Source organism: Danio rerio, chromosome 10 (assembly GCF_052040795.2).
Source record: "Danio rerio strain M-AB ecotype USA chromosome 10, GRCz13ab, whole genome shotgun sequence".
Taxonomy (NCBI): domain Eukaryota; kingdom Metazoa; phylum Chordata; class Actinopteri; order Cypriniformes; family Danionidae; genus Danio; species Danio rerio.
The window spans coordinates 17,746,938-17,763,971 of NC_141030.1; the positions used below are offsets into that span (position 1 = coordinate 17,746,938).

Genomic DNA, 17,034 nt, shown 5'->3' on the forward strand with positions numbered 1-17,034 from the left:
AAAGATTTAACTTATTTTTCAAAGCATTGAATAAAAATACTAATAAAACTATATATATATATATATATATATATATATATATATATATATATAATTTTCTTTCTTCTTTTTTAAGGGTATTTTAATGTATTGCTTTTACAAACGTATAAAGCATATTTTTGCCATGGCATATAACGCAAAATGCTTCTCCAATCCAGTTCTATGAATCTGAGTTCTATGAATCTGAGTCTTTCATAATACAAACACTGATTTACTGTCAAAAGTTGAGGCTGAGCGCCTTACAAGGTGCACCACTGCGGCTATGATGTTACACAGCTCTTTACTCTTCCTGTGTCTATCAATCAGGCATCGATGGGCGTAAACCCTGAATAGCTTATTCCAACTACATGCGCTATTTGCAATTAGCCTAAAAAGACACTCCGAAATTGTCTTTTTTTCTCCCCCCTCGCAGGGGCCCCTAGTGCGCACGGGCCCCTGGGCCTGTGCCCATAAGGCCCATTGGTTAATCCGGCCCTGGGGGTATAGAAAAAAAAACATGAGTAATTAAAGGGAATCTTAATTTTTGGGTGAACTAAGCCTTTATCGAACGTGTTTGAATGATGAACACTTACTGTATCCAAAGTTGGAAGTGAGGAAAATGTGTGATTTATTGTGGAAACAACACAATGTGGAAACAACACATGTGGAAATCAGGTGAACGTTGTTTGTTCTATATATGTATATAACCGTTACACCCCAAATAAGGCAGTACAGGATTATAAGGCCCCCCCCCCTTTTAATATATATATATATATTTTTTTATATTTTCCAAATGATGTTTAACAGGACAAGAAGATTTTCACAGCATGTCTAATAATATTTTTCTTATGGAAAAAGTCTTATTTGTTAAAAATAAAAGCAGTTTTAATTTTTTTAACACCCTTTTAAGGACAAAATTATTAGCCTTTTTAGTCTTGTTTCTTTCCGACTGTCTACAGAACAAACTATTATGTATAGAAATATGTTGAAAGAAATCTCTGTTAAACAGCAATTGGGGAAAAAAATAAACAGTGTCTTATAATTTAGGGGGGCTAATAATTCTGACTTCAACTGTATGTAAGTGTATTTCATTCATTCATTTATTTTCTTGTCGGCTTAGTCCCTTTATTAATCCAGGGTCGCCACAGCGGAATGAAGCGCCAACTTATCCAGCAAGTTTTTACGCAGTGGATGCCCTTCCAGCCGCAACCCATCTCTGGGAAACATCCATACACACATTTACACACTACTGACAATTTAGCCTACCCAATTCACCTGTACCACATGTCTGTGGGGGAAACCGGAGCAAACCCACGTGAACGCAGGGAGAACATGCAAACTCCACACAGAAACGCCAACTGAGGCGAGGCTCGAACCAGCGACCTTCTTGCCGTGAGGCAACAGCACTACCTACTGCACCACTGCTTCGCCCTAACGGTATTTCAATTTATTCAAAAAATAAAAGATATGCAGCATCTCATTTTCAAGCGCTCCCATAAAAACATGACAAAAGCAAAACAAAACACAACTAAAGAAAAAAAATAACACAATTACAACACAGAAGCTCTTCCAAGCCACAATTAATATTTTTATTTTGACAATAAAATTTAAATACGTTGTTTTTATAAGCACAACCAACAACTTTAAATGATTCATTCAGTATTTTTCTCCTGCGGTGCTTCATGAGATTGTAGCTCTTTCTCCTTAATGCTGTTCAAGTTTTTGTTTAATTGAGATACATTTCTTTTTTTTATTTCATTTATATCCTAAGGAGATCAAGTTAAAAAAAGATGGAGCATATATATTTATGAATATATGTATTCTACAAGCGAAACGACTTTTTTCTTTAAATTGGAAGTATATGTGCACCAAATCCCCCACAGTCCAAACACATGCGGTACAGGTGAATTGGGTAGGCTAAATTGTTCGTAGTGTGTGAGTGTGTGTGTGAATGTGTGTGTGGATGTTTCCTAGAGATGGGTTGCAGCTGGAAGGGCATCCGCTGGGTAAAAACTTGCTGGATAAGTTGGTGGTTCATTCCGCTGTGGCGACCCCAGATTAATGAAGGGACTAAGCCGACAAGAAAATGAATGAACTAATGTGCACCCAATATAGCCTGTTGGCTGAAAGAGATTGTAACAAACATGTCAATGGAAGAAATAACATATATGATAAGAAATAAATACATCAGTTTTGATAGAGTTTGGGGATTGTTTATGCTGTTTTTAAAAGGTGGTGGATTTTTTAATGTTTTACTTGACGATTAGTGACAGAGGTGATATTGTACTTTGATGTAAAATACTGAGAAGCCTTTTGTTTTGTTTGTGTAATTGTTTGTTTGTTGGTTTATGTTATATCTGACACATAAAAATGTGTATGTACATGTTAATATATAATAAAAAGGTATTGGGGAAAAAATAGATACATTTCTTTGCTTCAAGTCAAAGTTTGTAATAGTTTGATTCACCGTATAGTCAGCTTAATTAATGTATTGTAAAACTTTACCAGATGTTTTAATAATCACTTTGAGTAAAATAAACAACATTAAAACAAACACTGCAAAAATGAAAGAACAAGGGTGAAAGATATTGCAATGTGCATAAATGTACTGCACTTATCAACAGGAAACGCAGGCCTCACACCAAAATGATCTATCGTTCATCTTTTCTGGATTCAGGGTCTCAAGTCTCAATCCAGGATCAAGATGAACATCGTCAGGTGTCCTCCTGTGACCATGGTGCTCATCCGCAGACCAGACCTTCGCTATCAGCTGGGCTTCAGTGTACAGAATGGCATTGTAGGTATTGACACATCAGACGTGTGTTGCCTGCTTCTGTGAGGTTTATGAGTTTTGTTGTCAGATCTGCAGCCTCATGCGAGGGGGGATTGCGGAGAGAGGAGGCGTTCGTGTCGGTCATCGGATCATCGAGATCAATGGTCAGAGTGTCGTGGCCACACCACACGAGAAGATCGTCCACATCCTGTCAAACGCTGTCGGAGAGGTAATCAATGTAGTAATGTAGGTTGTGATGAGTGAACTCGCATTACATATATTGGTGAATCATTTTTTTTTGCAGACGCTTAGCCTGAAATCATAATAGACAAGTTTTTTATGTGATTGGCCATTTCGTAAAAGGGGAGGAGCTACTCAATGTGTCTTGCCCTGTCGTCATGTTTCAGTTAAAATTGGGTCACACAAAGTTCGTTTTAGTAAATGAAAACAAAGACTAAAACTACACTGCGTGACAGAAGTCTTGTCGTCAATCCCAGTTATAAGAGCAACAAATAATAACTTGACTTCAAGTTTATCATTTGGTAAAGTGGCAGAAGGTAGAATTTTCCCATTAATCGACTGCATCCCAATCATCACAAATACTGCAGAAGACTTATTGGAACCAGTATAAGATTCTCATAGAAATCAGTCAAGTTTGCTGAAGGAAAAATCATGGTTTGGGGTTACATTCGGCAATAGGGATAAGGCAGCAATAAGGCAACATCAACAGCCTGACGTATAAAGACGTTTGTGCTGCCCATTACATTACAAACCACAGGAGAGGGCAAATTCTTCAGCAGGATAGCGCTCCTCATACTTCAGCCTCCACATTAAATTTCTAAAAGGAATGAATGTTAGTGTGTTCCAGGATTGGCCAGCCCAGTCACCAGAAATAAACATTATTGAGTAAGTCTGGTGACTGGGCTGGCCAATCCTGGCTAAAGGTCACATGTGGCTGGAATGGTTTTTAAAGGAGGAGGTGAAGAGAGTGAGGAGTGGAACAAGTGACCAGATCACAAATGTAATCTGGAGCTAAGCCATGTACTGCTTTGTAGGTTAAAAACAGAGCCTTAAAATCAATGTGTGACTGAACAGGGATCTTTTCCTCATTTCCAAAAAAGGAAACTAGGCATGTTTTACTTACCTTTCTAAAAGTACAAATTTAAAAACTAAATAGAAACGTGTTCACAAAATAAAAACTAAACTAAAACCAACTGAACCCTTAAGGAAAGAAGCTAAAACTGAATTGTACAGCATATTTAAAAAGCAGTATTGAAATAAAAACTAATGTAAAAATGCGAAACTGCAATAACCTTGAGTCACACATTGAACAAAGCTGGGAACCTTTAAAGACCATGCTAACACTTTAGTTTTTACTTTAAACACAATCAAACCTGTTCAGTGTTGTTGACGTTGTGGACAAGCAAAGTACACTGCTGGGTAGGGCTGCACGATTCTGGCAAAAAAAAATAAATAAATCACTATTTATTTTGCTTAAAATCAAGATCATGATTCTTGCTCACAATTCTGTAAATTTAAAATAAAGGATAACATGATTAGCCTATTATTATTGTTAATTCTCAAACATATGGTAAACAACAATAATAGCAGGCCTATGTGTAGCTCTACTGTTGCTTAAAATGCACATTTTTGTATTATAGTGGACTTGAACAGACTTTCAAAATGTCCTGTTTGTTAATTCACAGTAAAATTGTGACATCAGAACACAACTATTCTTAATTATAAAATTGAATTATTATGTTTGAGACATGTGCTTGTCATCTGCCATTGACAACGTTATTAGACCAGTATATTTCCATTATATATAAGTTAGGGTTGTTATACTGACACAGTAAACATTTATTTTCATGCACAACTCTTTGTGTTCGCTATGAAAGAAAAAACATGATTGTCGTAAACATAACTCTAAAATGCCATATGATCATGTAAATGATGTGCGCAGAGGTTTCACTTGCACTTCCTACTGGATCTCATGGCTGCTGTCACTGTGAAAAAAAAAACACACACATGCAAATCAAACCTCCTCAAACGATCGCTCTGTGCTACAAACTGAACGTTATTTACAACTTCATTACCTGTTATTCACAGCATATGCAGGTTGTGTTCACTAAAGTAAGCGTCATTTGCGTGCACACGCGCGTTCTCGGCAGTATATAAACAGTGCGATTTCAGCTCATGTGCGATTTCGCGACCATGAAAACATCATTACATGAAGACAGAAATGACCTTTTGGGTGAATTATACTTTATAAATGCTGTATGTGACACTTTTAACACCATTTGAAGGTGTCAATGTTGCTGTGAAGACTTCTGCAGCCGCCTTTTGTTCTCTCCTGACCTTGAAAATATAATTGGCTGAATCGTAGAAAAGGATCGCGTGTAGGGTCGAATCGAGATCGTGATCTTTTTTTTTCGATTAATGGTGCAGGCCTACTGCTGGGTTCCCCAGAATTCCTACATGTTGTGCCCACAAACATCAATTAAGTTTGAGATTGTTTTTATAAAATTTAAGAGAACTGAACATAAAACAATCAAGTTGTCCCCCCCAAACAAAAATCTGAATTGTGTTGATTCAACTCATTTAAAAAATTGTACAGCAAAAACAATTCAAAGGGCAAATGTGAGCTGATAAAGAAATCATTTAGCCAGGAAAACAGTTCTGTGCTTATGATAAAATCATGCACAATAAACACATACACTGAACAAAAGTGTTGCGCACAGAACTCTTGGAAACAATTTATTTGTGTTGAATTTAATAATGTTCAACTTAATTTGTTTGTTTAAATTCAACACAAATAAATTGTTTACAACTACTTAAAGTACAAAAATGTAGTAAATCCAAGGAATCATCTCTGATTAATTTTTGTCAGTGTACAGCTGATGTCAAAATTATTCGCCCTCCTGTGAGTTTATTTTCTTTTTCAAATATTTCCCGAATTATGTTTAATGGAGCAAGGAAATTTTCATACAAGACAATAAGAGTGGGTCGCTTGGTGATTTCCAAAAATCTCATATATGTTAATAAACTATTAAAATGATCATATTTTATCCATAACCTACAGAATAGTATTTAATAGTTACATCAAAAACAACAACATGCAAATAAAAAAATCATCAACCTTTCCACTTTTTTCCATTGGATTGTGACTCTGTTTTATTCTTAATAACATAGCAATAGGATTAGTTTCAGCGCATTGATTTTACGGCACAATGTTAAACTTTGACACTTTTGTGGCACTCAAGTACATTAAAAATAAAGGCCACAACTGAACATAGAGATATCTCCAAGTGGAGGTGTCCAAAACTAAACAAAGAATAGTCTTGTGCTGTAAACATCGTGCTCACCAGCCTCATTAGGTGAGGTTAATATTAAATTGAATGAACAATGACTTTACAAATTATATGGTTGTTAGACTGTAACACTTTTTTGTGTTGTCAATATGCGTGCATTTATATAGTCACTATTTGTGTGCGAGTCGTTGTGTGCAATGTTTGTATGCTTGTAACCACCTCCGAGGATAGTATTGATATTTTAGAAAAGTTTGGGAAACACTGGTCTATAGAACAAAACATAAACCATAACATGCCTAATTAACCTATTTAAGTCTTTAAATGTCACTTTAAGCTAAATACTAGTATCTTGAAAAATATCTAGCCAAATATGTGGTCATCATAGCATGGATAAAATAAATCGGTTATTAGAGATGAGTTATTAAAACTATTATGTTTAGAAATGTGTTGAAAAAAAATCTTCTCTCCGATAAACAGATATTGAGGAAAATATACAGAGGGCTAATTATTCTGACTTCAACTGTATATGACCTTGATGTTGGCATATTGCTAAGAAAGCATGTAAAAACTAATGTAGAGCTAGATATAGAATGTGAATACATCAATGATGCGAGTACTTTTTTGTGTTTAGATCCATATGAAGACGATGCCGGCCGCCATGTACCGTCTGCTCACGGCCCAGGAACAGCCTGTCTACATCTGAACCGTCTACCTGATCCAGAGTTCTTATTATTTATAGAGATATTAATATAACTGTTTACAGATTTATTTAACTGGATGTACGTATTTATTATTCCATTACTAGTGCATAAAGCAAAAACCATTCCAGCCACATGTGACCTGCCTTAATCTCTATGGGTCTGCGATGATCTCATCATTTCACCGGCATCAGTTCAACGCGTTCAGACGTACCAAAGAGACACGAATGATGACATGGACCTACATTACAAGAGATCAACGGCATTAACATTAGTGTAACCAATAACATGTGCATCTGCTGTCATAATTCAAAGTAAAGGAATCAATGAATTAAATATTTCTGTCGTTGTTTTTTTCTGTTGAATAATCCAGGGGCATAGTGGACATTTTAAAAGTGGGGGGGCAGCTGTACGAGATCCAACAGTTTACGTTCATATCATTTTTAATCTCCCTGTTTCTAAATGGACACCCCTGGGTTCTACCAAAGTCTATTGAATACACAAGACTTGCCACTCGTATCTATTTGAATGGGGAAAAGTGTAAGGGTCAATATGGTGAATAAAGCCCCACCTACTAGTACAGGAGCCAATCATTGATCGATACATGGCGAATAAAGCCCGCCTTCTAGTACAGAGCCACTCACCGATTGCTACAGACTGACCATACTCTGACCAGACGTGAGTTTCTGCAGATTTTGTGTGATTTGGCCATTTAGAAATGAAACTAAAGACACAGTTGTTATTTAATTTTATTGGTGATTCCTAATATGAAATTCAATCCTAAGCTTGGCAATCAGTTTTGGAGAATTTGATGTTTCCCCATTCAGACAGAATGCCCGAGTATACTGCCAGAGCTTTTCAAAAACGGTCGGTGAGTGAAATGACTTTACTTGTCTTAACCCTTTAACTGCCACACCAAGAAAAACACAATAGGACATTTTTGGATTGCATTTCTTAACTCCTAATGTCGCTAGTTAACACAACCAATGCATTTTTTTTCAACAAATCCCAAAATTCCTGAAATAGCAGGCTCTACCAAATAGTTGAGATGTCGGTTTATGGTAAAAGTACCAGAATGAATAGATATTCTCTAAAAATCAGAAAATATGAAGTGTGACCAATTAAATTAAAAACAATAAATCAAAGTAAAACATTTTTGAATACTAAATCATGGCCATAAGCCATAAAATATTTTAGATTCTCATTAAACAGTAATATACACGTTTTTTTTTTAACAATAAAATCAAAATCAAGTGAATTAGTGAAACATGATTTTGTTTTGTTGAATTTTTTTTTTGTTTACCAGCAATGCTGTGTAGTGGGAAACATTATTAAAAACAGTCATTCAAACAATATAAAACACTGAAAAACTTTTCAGCTTTATCTTTTAGTGCAAAAGCACAAGTTCTTCCAGAAGATGGAACTCCTGATTATTGTGGTATCAACTAATCAATCAAACTTCAAAAACAAAAGTGTGTGTGTGTGTGTGAGAGAGAGTGAATAATGTGTGTAAGAGAGTGTGAGAAACAGTGTGATTGTACCGGAGTGTGCACTTGCGTGTGTGTAAGAGAGAGAGAGAGAGTGTATGAGTATAGGTGAGTGTGTATAACCCCAACGGTCCTATGCCACCCAACCCGCTCTGAGCTGGTAGTGAATCAGCGACCTTCCGAATGGGAGTCAATTGCTCTAACAAGGTGGTTAAAGACCTGGGCCTCTAGCATCTGTCGCTAGAGCACCTTTAGTGGTCAGAGGAGTGAGATTTACCTGCACAGCACCTACTGGTTGGCCTCCATTACACTCACCCCCATAAACCTCGGGCACATCCGGGTCATGGCACCAATGTAACCCCAACGGTCCTACGCCACCCAACCCGCTCTGAGCTGGTATCGAACCAGCGACCTTCCGCATGGGAGTTGGTTGCTCTAACAAGGAGGCTAAAGACCATAGCCCAGGGATGAGCAAACTTGGTCCTGGAGGGCCGGTGACCTGCACAGTTTAGTTCCAACACTAATCAAACACACCTGAACAAGCTGATCAGTGTCTTCAAGATCACTGGCCCTCCAGGACTGAGCTTGCCCACCCCTGCCATAGCCTCTAGCATCTGTCGCTAAAGCACCTTTAGAGGTCAGGAGTGAGATTTACCTGCACAGCACTTACTAGCTGGCCTCCGTTACATATGTGTATGTGTGTGTGTGCCCATGCATATGTATAGGAACATGTGTATTACACCAATATTACGAGGAGATGGTGAGTTATGTGAACATTAGGTATGACATTCAATCATACTAAATATTTTTTATTTTCAGAAAGTAAAACTACACATAATTTCCAGTAAGGGTTGGATTTAAAGATAGGGTTTGGGGTTAGAGCAATCGAAAATACAGTTTGTACAGTATAAAAACAACTGGAACCTATGTAATGTCCCCACAATTCACAAAACTGTGTGTGTGTGTGTGTGTGTGTGTGTGTGAGAGAGAGAGAGAGAGAGAGAGAGAGAAAGAAAGAGAGAGAAATGTGTGTGAGAGTGTATGAATGTGTGATAGTATTACAAACACACTAAATATTTTTCATGGCACCAAGCAACATAACTTTGTAAAGTTGGGGCTTTTAGAGTATAATATGTAAAAAAAAAATAGGCTTACCTTGCAAATTTTCACCAAAAACAGTTCATCAGGAGTGATTTCCTTGTTTTTGACTTCAATGTTAGAAGCAATGTTGTGACGAGTGCTGTTGATTTGAGTTAGTAACAACTAGTGGATTATTTTGGCACAACATACTTCAACCAAGCGGTAGAGATGGCTCAATCAGGTTTAGTTAAGTTAGGTACTCCTCTCAGTAAGATATGTTCAGGCAAAATATGGTCAACCCTTTGGTCGAGCAGGCAGTTAAAAGGTTAAAGGAACTTTGGTTCTACCAAACAATAATAACACTGGCAATCACAACATCAGACAAATATTAAAATTCCAGTTTATTTATTGTCCTTTAAAATTGAAAAATCCCCAAAATCTATGTTTTATAAGTGATTACAGCCCAAAGCACTGATCATAGACACAATCCTGAAGAGTGAACATTACACATTAGTCCTCAGCAACAGAAAAACTGATCTGTCGTTTATCATAAATCAGTTTTCACCATAATACAGCAGCAAACATGAAAGCATCTGCTAGACTGATAGACAGTATTTGATCAATGTCATTAAGGCACTCCAGCTAATTTAACCCACTTCAATTTAATGCATGGTGAATTTGAGTGAATGAGAAAAGTGGCGAACACTTTAAAATAATGGTTTATTAGTTATTGTATTTACTAACATGAATAAACAATTAGTGATACATTTATTATGTTATTTATTATTTATCTTTGTTAATTATAAGTTAAATAACATTAGTTCATATTATCTCACTTTTCATTACCTAACATTAACAAGCAAAACTTTGGATGGTAAAAATACATTAGGTAATGTTTAACTATGATTAATAATTGCTTTAAAAGATTATTCATGCGTAGTTATGTTAGTAAACACAATAACTAACTTACTATCATTCTAAAGTGTTACCGGAAAGTGTAACGTTCACTCCATCTAGATCATCCGTCAGAAACACAAACATGGCATTGTGGGTGAAATACTAAAAAAATATATAGTTGAAAGAAAAACACAACGAGCAGACATGAAATATACACTTGAGATTTCATAGAAAAACAATGTAGGTATAAAACGATTCTGTGTTTGTATATGGCATGTTTATACTGCATTTCCCATCAGCCCCAGCTGTGGTTCCAGTTCCTCTGACTCACCTTATAAAGCATGCAGATGGAGCATTTCTGAGTGTGTGTTGTATCCTCTGCAGGTCTAGTATGTGCGAGTGTGTGTGTTAGAGCTCTGTGTCATTGTATTTCTGTGTGCTGTAATATCCTCTCCGGGTCTGGTCGGCCAGCTGGCGGCGATACTCCTCTTCATCATCATCATCGTGCCGGTAGTGTGAGCCTCTCTCTGAATACATTGCTTTGGAGGAGCTCTGGGACTCGGAGTTTGAGCTGGAGCTGAACACAGGAAAAACAACAACAACAACAACACATCAACTGTGTTAGTCAATAAAATAAAATGAATGAACCCTTGTGTGCTGTTGGGGATGTTTTCACCCACTCTGGTGTGATTTTGAGTCTTTATTTGGCCATAACTTTCAGTAAATGGAATGATTTTTGGTGACAAATCATATTTTGACACATATTTGGGGAAAATACTTTGAAACTGTAAAAAAACACATGTTGGGCAAATTAACTACCCTTTTGTTATGTTGGGGGCTGTTTTTGCCCCATTGACTTCCATTATAATGACATTTTAATTGCAAAGCTAAGACACCATATAATCATGTTTTTTTAATTGTTGCTGGTTTTCCCTGTTAGGAAGAGGTAAAATCCTAAATTTTTACTGGTCATCAGTTGCAGTGCAAAAAAGCTTAATTCCACCATCTATATGGACTGTAGTGTGTGTGTGAGAGAGACATTTGAGCACTCATTGCACTTAAATCAAAATAAGCAGCTCAGCTCTCAGAACATAGTAAACATAGTAAGTGTATTTATGCACACCCACTATAATCTGCTGTTTTACTCCATAGAACTCCATACAAAAGCTAGAAATAGAAACATATCTTAAGGATTAAGGGTGACAACTGATGATCAGCAATAAAAAAATGACACATTTTACCACATTTAACACATTTATTCTTTCCAAGAGGAAAAATCAGCTACAAATCAACAATGCATGATTATACAGTATGCTGTCATGGCTTTGCAATAAAATATATTGCAAAAAATATATCTCACTATAATGGAAGTTAACAGGGCAAAAAAGCCACAAACATAATCAAAGGGTCGCCAATCTAAACAGTGCACAAGGGTTAAAACAGTGAGACGGAGGAAGAAACTTCTCAATTACAGATGTAACCCTGGAACCATAAAGAAGGGAACGGAGACATTATGTGGTAGTGACAAAATAGGGATTCCGCTTAGGTGAACAATCACTCTGAGTTGGAAGAAAATAGCACAATGAAAAAAACGAGGCCACTTCTGTACATACTCTACAAATATTTCAGCAGCTTGTCTGCAGTTACTCAGGTGGTTGAAGAAGCTCACCTGGGAAACGTAATTTTCAAGAAAGCATGATCTTGTTTTTGTTAATTCCCAAATCTCTGCTAGTTTCAACCTAAAATTATATTGCTATCCCTGGGGAGTTTGCATCTACTTCTTTGGCCATTAATGCAACATCAGTAGCAGTGCAAAGGTTGTATGCATCAACCTGAGAACAATTGCTATCGTGTATGTCTGTCAGCAATCATCCAGGATGGACCAGTGATCTCATCCACAGCACATGGACGAAATAACATTGATAAAGGTTAGAAACAATCCCGTTGACTTCTCTTTTAAGAGTAGAGCACTGTTTGATTGGGCTCCTAAACAGAATTCCCATTTTAATTACAATAAAAAATAAGAAATAAAAAAATCACAGTAGAACCGAAACGCACACTTACCCAATTGGTTGTGGTCTGTTCTGGTTTGGTTTTGGCTTGTTAGGAACTGCATAAATATCTGGATGTTTCTGAGAGATTTCCAGCTGTCAACAAACAACAAAATATGAATTAAATGAATTTTAGGTCATATTACGTAAACACAGGCCATATCACTCACACACACACACACTCACACACACACACACACACTCACACTCACACTCACACACACACACACACACACACACACACACACACACACAAAGAGCCTATAAAAAAGTATTCAACCCTTGGAGGAGAAAATACACACAAGACTTTTAAAATTTGTTTAAATGTAGAAAATTTATTATTTTGTGCAAAACAAACATTTATTTAAATAATGTTGTTCACACAAATTTGTAGTTTTACATTAAAGTAAGCATTTTTAAATAGTATGTGTGTTTAAGTGGGTAAAAAAAAATACAATATGTATTCTTTCTAATTCTGAAAGTCACTTTTCCTAACACCATATTTTATTCTGCCTTAAATCTTATGTCAATTGGCGCCAGAGAGTCTGGAGCCAAAGGTCGCTGTGCATGACACCAGGGTTACCCCGAGATGCTTATTGCACGCTGGAGGCTCATTACCACTGTTTAACCTATATTGCCGATGGGGAAACGGAGCAAATTCCCCCTCTCAGCTCCTTGCTGCAAACCCAATCACATTCCTAAGCCCACTCCAGATCCGAAGAAAAGAACAATTAGAACTCAAAAACTCACCCCAAATGATATGTAATGTGTGTTGGCAATCTAAAGACTCTGCCCTATGGTGAAAGTAGTTAAAACAGTAAATGCATGCTTTTATAAAGTCCTTTTTGAGCCTTATACAGTATAGAAATGTCTAGAAGCTAGCTAATGTGTGTTTAGAATTTAGTGTTTAGTATCATTACGTTTCTTCTGCTATTTTACAACACATGATGCTGAGTGCATGATAATAACTTGTACGGTTTACATTATTTAAAGCTCATAAGTAAGGTCAATCTGTGTGTTGAGGGAAGTCCCTCATTATGCATATTAGCGGTACAGAGGCAAAGAAAATCTCCCGCTCAAACTTTGCCACAAAACCATAGGTCAGTCAGTAGAAGATGGGTGTGACGACCCACAGTTAAAACCAAACTACGCCCACATCTCTGCGCAGAAGGTCCAAAAGAAACTCTCCAAGAGGTGCCCCCGTTTGAGGGGGCAAACCGCATTGCTGTACCCGCATGACTCGCTTGAGTCTGCGCTTTTCTTATGTTTCCAGCAAAGTCACTCAGTTGTAAAGTTTGCGCATAGCATACTTTCCAACTTGTAGCGCAAGTTCCACGCCTCAAAAAGGACATCAAAGGACTCCATCCTCCAGCGCATCGGAAAACTCGCCAAAGAGAAAGACTGAAAAATCCCACTAAATCCAGGTATTTAGATATGCTGTGTGCCCCTGATAAAAAGGTGTTTTTAAATCTTGGTGATCCTTAATAGTGTGTGGAACTGAGGTAGATTTGCCATTCTTTTATCTAAACTTTTAATTTCCTCGCTTTTTTTCCACGTTTGTTCTATGTTTGATGTTACGTTTGTGCGTTTGTTTGTTATATGCCAGACTAGTCAATAAATCCCATTATAATCAAATGGATTGTTTTTGCTTGCCTCACAGAAAAAGGTCACTTAAACGATCAATTTTTGCTAAAAGCTGTTATTAAGTTAATCAAACTTATAAACTATTAATCTACTTCACAAGGAGTAGTTAAAATTCCCTTTTCTAAATAAATAGATCATTACAGAGTACTGTTTGTTTTAAGCATTGCTTGTATTTTGCAGTCTTTCTAAAAAACTGTAACAGCGTCCATGGCTTTATTGTGTTTTTATCCTCAATGTTTTTATTTCAAAATGTATGGGTTACTAATATTTTTGTACAGTTTGTTTAAAATCTGTCAAATAAAAATTTGATTCAATTCAATCTAAATAAATGTAATGTTTTTACATTATTTAAAGAGTCACAAAATGCCAAAACACATATTTTGAGATGTTGACAAACTTACATGTGTCCCACACTGCTAAAACCACTATTAGGATGCATAGATTTCACCAAAAAGTGAAAATTGGTTGTTTTTGCTTTATTTCGAGCAAATGTGCTCTTCCAGTTTGAAAATACATTTTGAAGCAACATCACAGCGATTAGATTCTTGTGTGGCTTTAAAGATAATTTGTACATAATATTTGAATTGCACAGTTCAGAATTTTTTAAAGGGTTTTAAAAAAATGTCCTAAAATATAATGTTATTCAAAATATATAGATATGTTATTTTAGTGATCTAGGGCTAAACTATGATATTTCTTGTCAGTATTGATGCGTTTAACTCAACCAGACATGAATCAGTGTGTGCAATTAGTGTATGCAAGACAAACCCGAGCTTGTTCGGCCTCCTGCAGCTCCAGCATACGTTTGGCTCTGGCCAGGTGGTCCATCTGCTCGAAGGCCTTCACCTTTCCCCTGAAGGTGCGGTTGGCAGGGTCATCTGCTGGGTCATTAGAGGGTGTGTCGTCCACCGACCTCGTATTGAAACTGGGTTTCTGGGCGACGGGCGGAGGAAGAGGTTTGTTGCTGATGGGCGCATCACTGCTGATGGTGCTGCTGGAGCGCGAGTCAAAACTCCTGGAGTCTGCAGGACGGGAAGCAGAGCGCACCTGCAGGAACACCGCAGCTCTTAGTCACTGGGGCTTAAGCTTAAAGTTTATTGCACACTGAATCTAAAGTTTTCATCCATATTTTCAAGTGTTAAAAAATAAATTCGACCTCATGTTTTGTTAGTCATATTGAAACACTGTGTCCAAAACTTTCATCCATGTGAGGCGTTTTGACAGTTCACAGCCACCTCACAAGCGAAAAGCTGAATACAGAATGCCGTCACTTGAGCTACAGACAACTTTATGACAAACACAGAGCAGAATATAAAGACAGGATGTGGCGAACAGTTGAGAACCCCAATATGCTAGTTTCAGTGACTGGCGCACCTCTGCCCTGCTGCTGTTTGGTGTGTGTGTGTCTATACATTTAATATATGGCTCAAAGTCATTATAATACAAAGCATGGTTTGCTTTCGATTCGTTGCTTCAACACATCATTAGCCGCATTTCCACTATTGGGCCAGTGCGAGCCAGGGCTTTTAGCGGGCCGGGCCTGGCCAATCGCCCGGGAGGTTGAGTTTGAGAAACCATTTAAACCATTGAAACCATTGAAACCATTAAAATAAAGACAACCGAAACAAACAAATGACTCGTTACTGTACAGCAGTACATTATATGTCTATAAGCACAGACCTGTGTATTACCATTCATTACATTTGTTTACTCACCGACCGACTGTTGGCATTGTACATCGAGTGCTCTCGCCACTAACGGTGGGACCCAGCACAGTGAGCGCACATATCCATATTATAAAACCACAGAAATTCTCCGTTATAACTAGGTATGAAATGTATTTTATAATATCCTTGTTTTGATAGACGTTGCGTTAAGTGTTTCAGCACATAAGAGCAAGTAGCCTAAAAATATATAGCCATATTTGTTGCGCTCAGCAGCTATTCACTAAAGCTCTACATTTAAAGTTTCATTTATAAATTAGACCACGTCATATAAAAACATAAACACTTGTTTGAGGACATAGAACACATTTTGTATTTGCAGTTTTCCCCGATGCGTTTAAAGCGGCGTTGCGCAAAAATGCCCTGTTTGCACTATTTCTTTAATATCATCATATCCAAATACTTTATAAATAATATTTCAAACCTTCTCCAGTGTTTATTGTTTTTAGAAAATATCTAAAAGCTTTTTTTCAGATAAGCCTTTGTAAAATGAAAGTTATATGGCTTTAAAACGAACAGTTTGATTTATGTAGGCCTGTTGTATATAGGCTACCTACATAGCCTACACCTTCTAGCTAGCTTTTGTTTATTTTATATTAGTTTATTTATTTAATGCGATTTTATTATATTCAATAATTGTAATTCTTTAAATTATATTTCAATACAGCTTATAGGCTATTTTATGAAGATATGGCACTATGTTGTTTAAAGGCTATGAAATTGGGCACGTAATATGTTATGTTTTATGTCTTTCTGTTGTATTCATGTTGTGTATTATTATCTCCAAAATAAAAATAAAATAAAAAAGAAGCGCAGCATCAACAGAGCTGTAAAAGGAGCGCACTTTTTCTCGGTCTCACACACACATACAGGCAATTAAACGTGCACAAACACACCTTTTAAACTTGACAATAACTCTCGAAAACCTTTACGGTCTGCTGTGTCTTTAATATGGTGTAAAGATTATTATGTGTTATTGAAACATCAGGACGCAGCAATGTCACTATAAATTAAAACTACTATTTTATGCAACACCCTTACATTTAAAAGGGAAACATAAGAATGATCATACGCAAAAAGACCCCATATGGCTAGATGTTTTCTTTCCCTTATTTATTTATTTATTTATTTGGCGCATGTACTCATGTGCGATCGGAAAACTGTGCCCGCCTCTCTTTTCACTCCACGCCGAAGCCCCAGCTGGCCCTCTTTGGCCCAAGGTATTCGGCTGGCCGAAAAAGGCTGGCTCCTGGCCCCAAAAAAGCCCCGATTTGGCCCGATTAGGCCCCGGAAGTGACAGTGGAAACGCGACCGGCCTTGGCTCGCTCGCTTTAGGCGCGATAATGGAAAC

General features: G+C 37.1%; 2 protein-coding genes across 8 annotated transcripts in view; one reads left to right on the forward strand and one right to left on the reverse strand.

Annotated features, from left to right (window-relative positions):
• Positions 1–17,034, forward strand: part of apba1b (amyloid beta precursor protein binding family A member 1b) — a 183,113-nt gene that overhangs the window by 29,575 nt on the left and 136,504 nt on the right. For 2 of the 4 annotated variants that reach the window (XM_087270322.1, XM_087270323.1), the window contains 3 exons: positions 2,696–2,815; positions 2,880–3,020; positions 6,734–7,136. In XM_087270322.1, the coding sequence (XP_087126448.1) occupies positions 2,696–2,815; positions 2,880–3,020; positions 6,734–6,805 (333 nt within the window). In that variant the 3' untranslated portion in view covers positions 6,806–7,136. Of the gene's footprint in view, positions 1–1,415; positions 1,901–2,695; positions 2,816–2,879; positions 3,148–3,886; positions 4,253–6,733; positions 7,137–17,034 lie in introns of those variants that run through there. The other 2 variants (XR_015500926.1, XR_015500927.1) reach the window with 2 other exon arrangements.
• The window catches only part of tjp2a (tight junction protein 2a (zona occludens 2)), a 68,624-nt gene continuing 61,334 nt past the window's right edge, over positions 9,745–17,034 (reverse strand). For 2 of the 4 annotated variants that reach the window (NM_001201571.1, NM_001201570.1), the window contains 3 exon segments: positions 9,745–10,841; positions 12,329–12,411; positions 14,728–15,006. In NM_001201571.1, coding sequence (NP_001188500.1) covers positions 10,673–10,841; positions 12,329–12,411; positions 14,728–15,006 — 531 coding nt within the window. In that variant the 3' untranslated portion in view covers positions 9,745–10,672. 4 annotated transcript variants of the gene reach the window in all.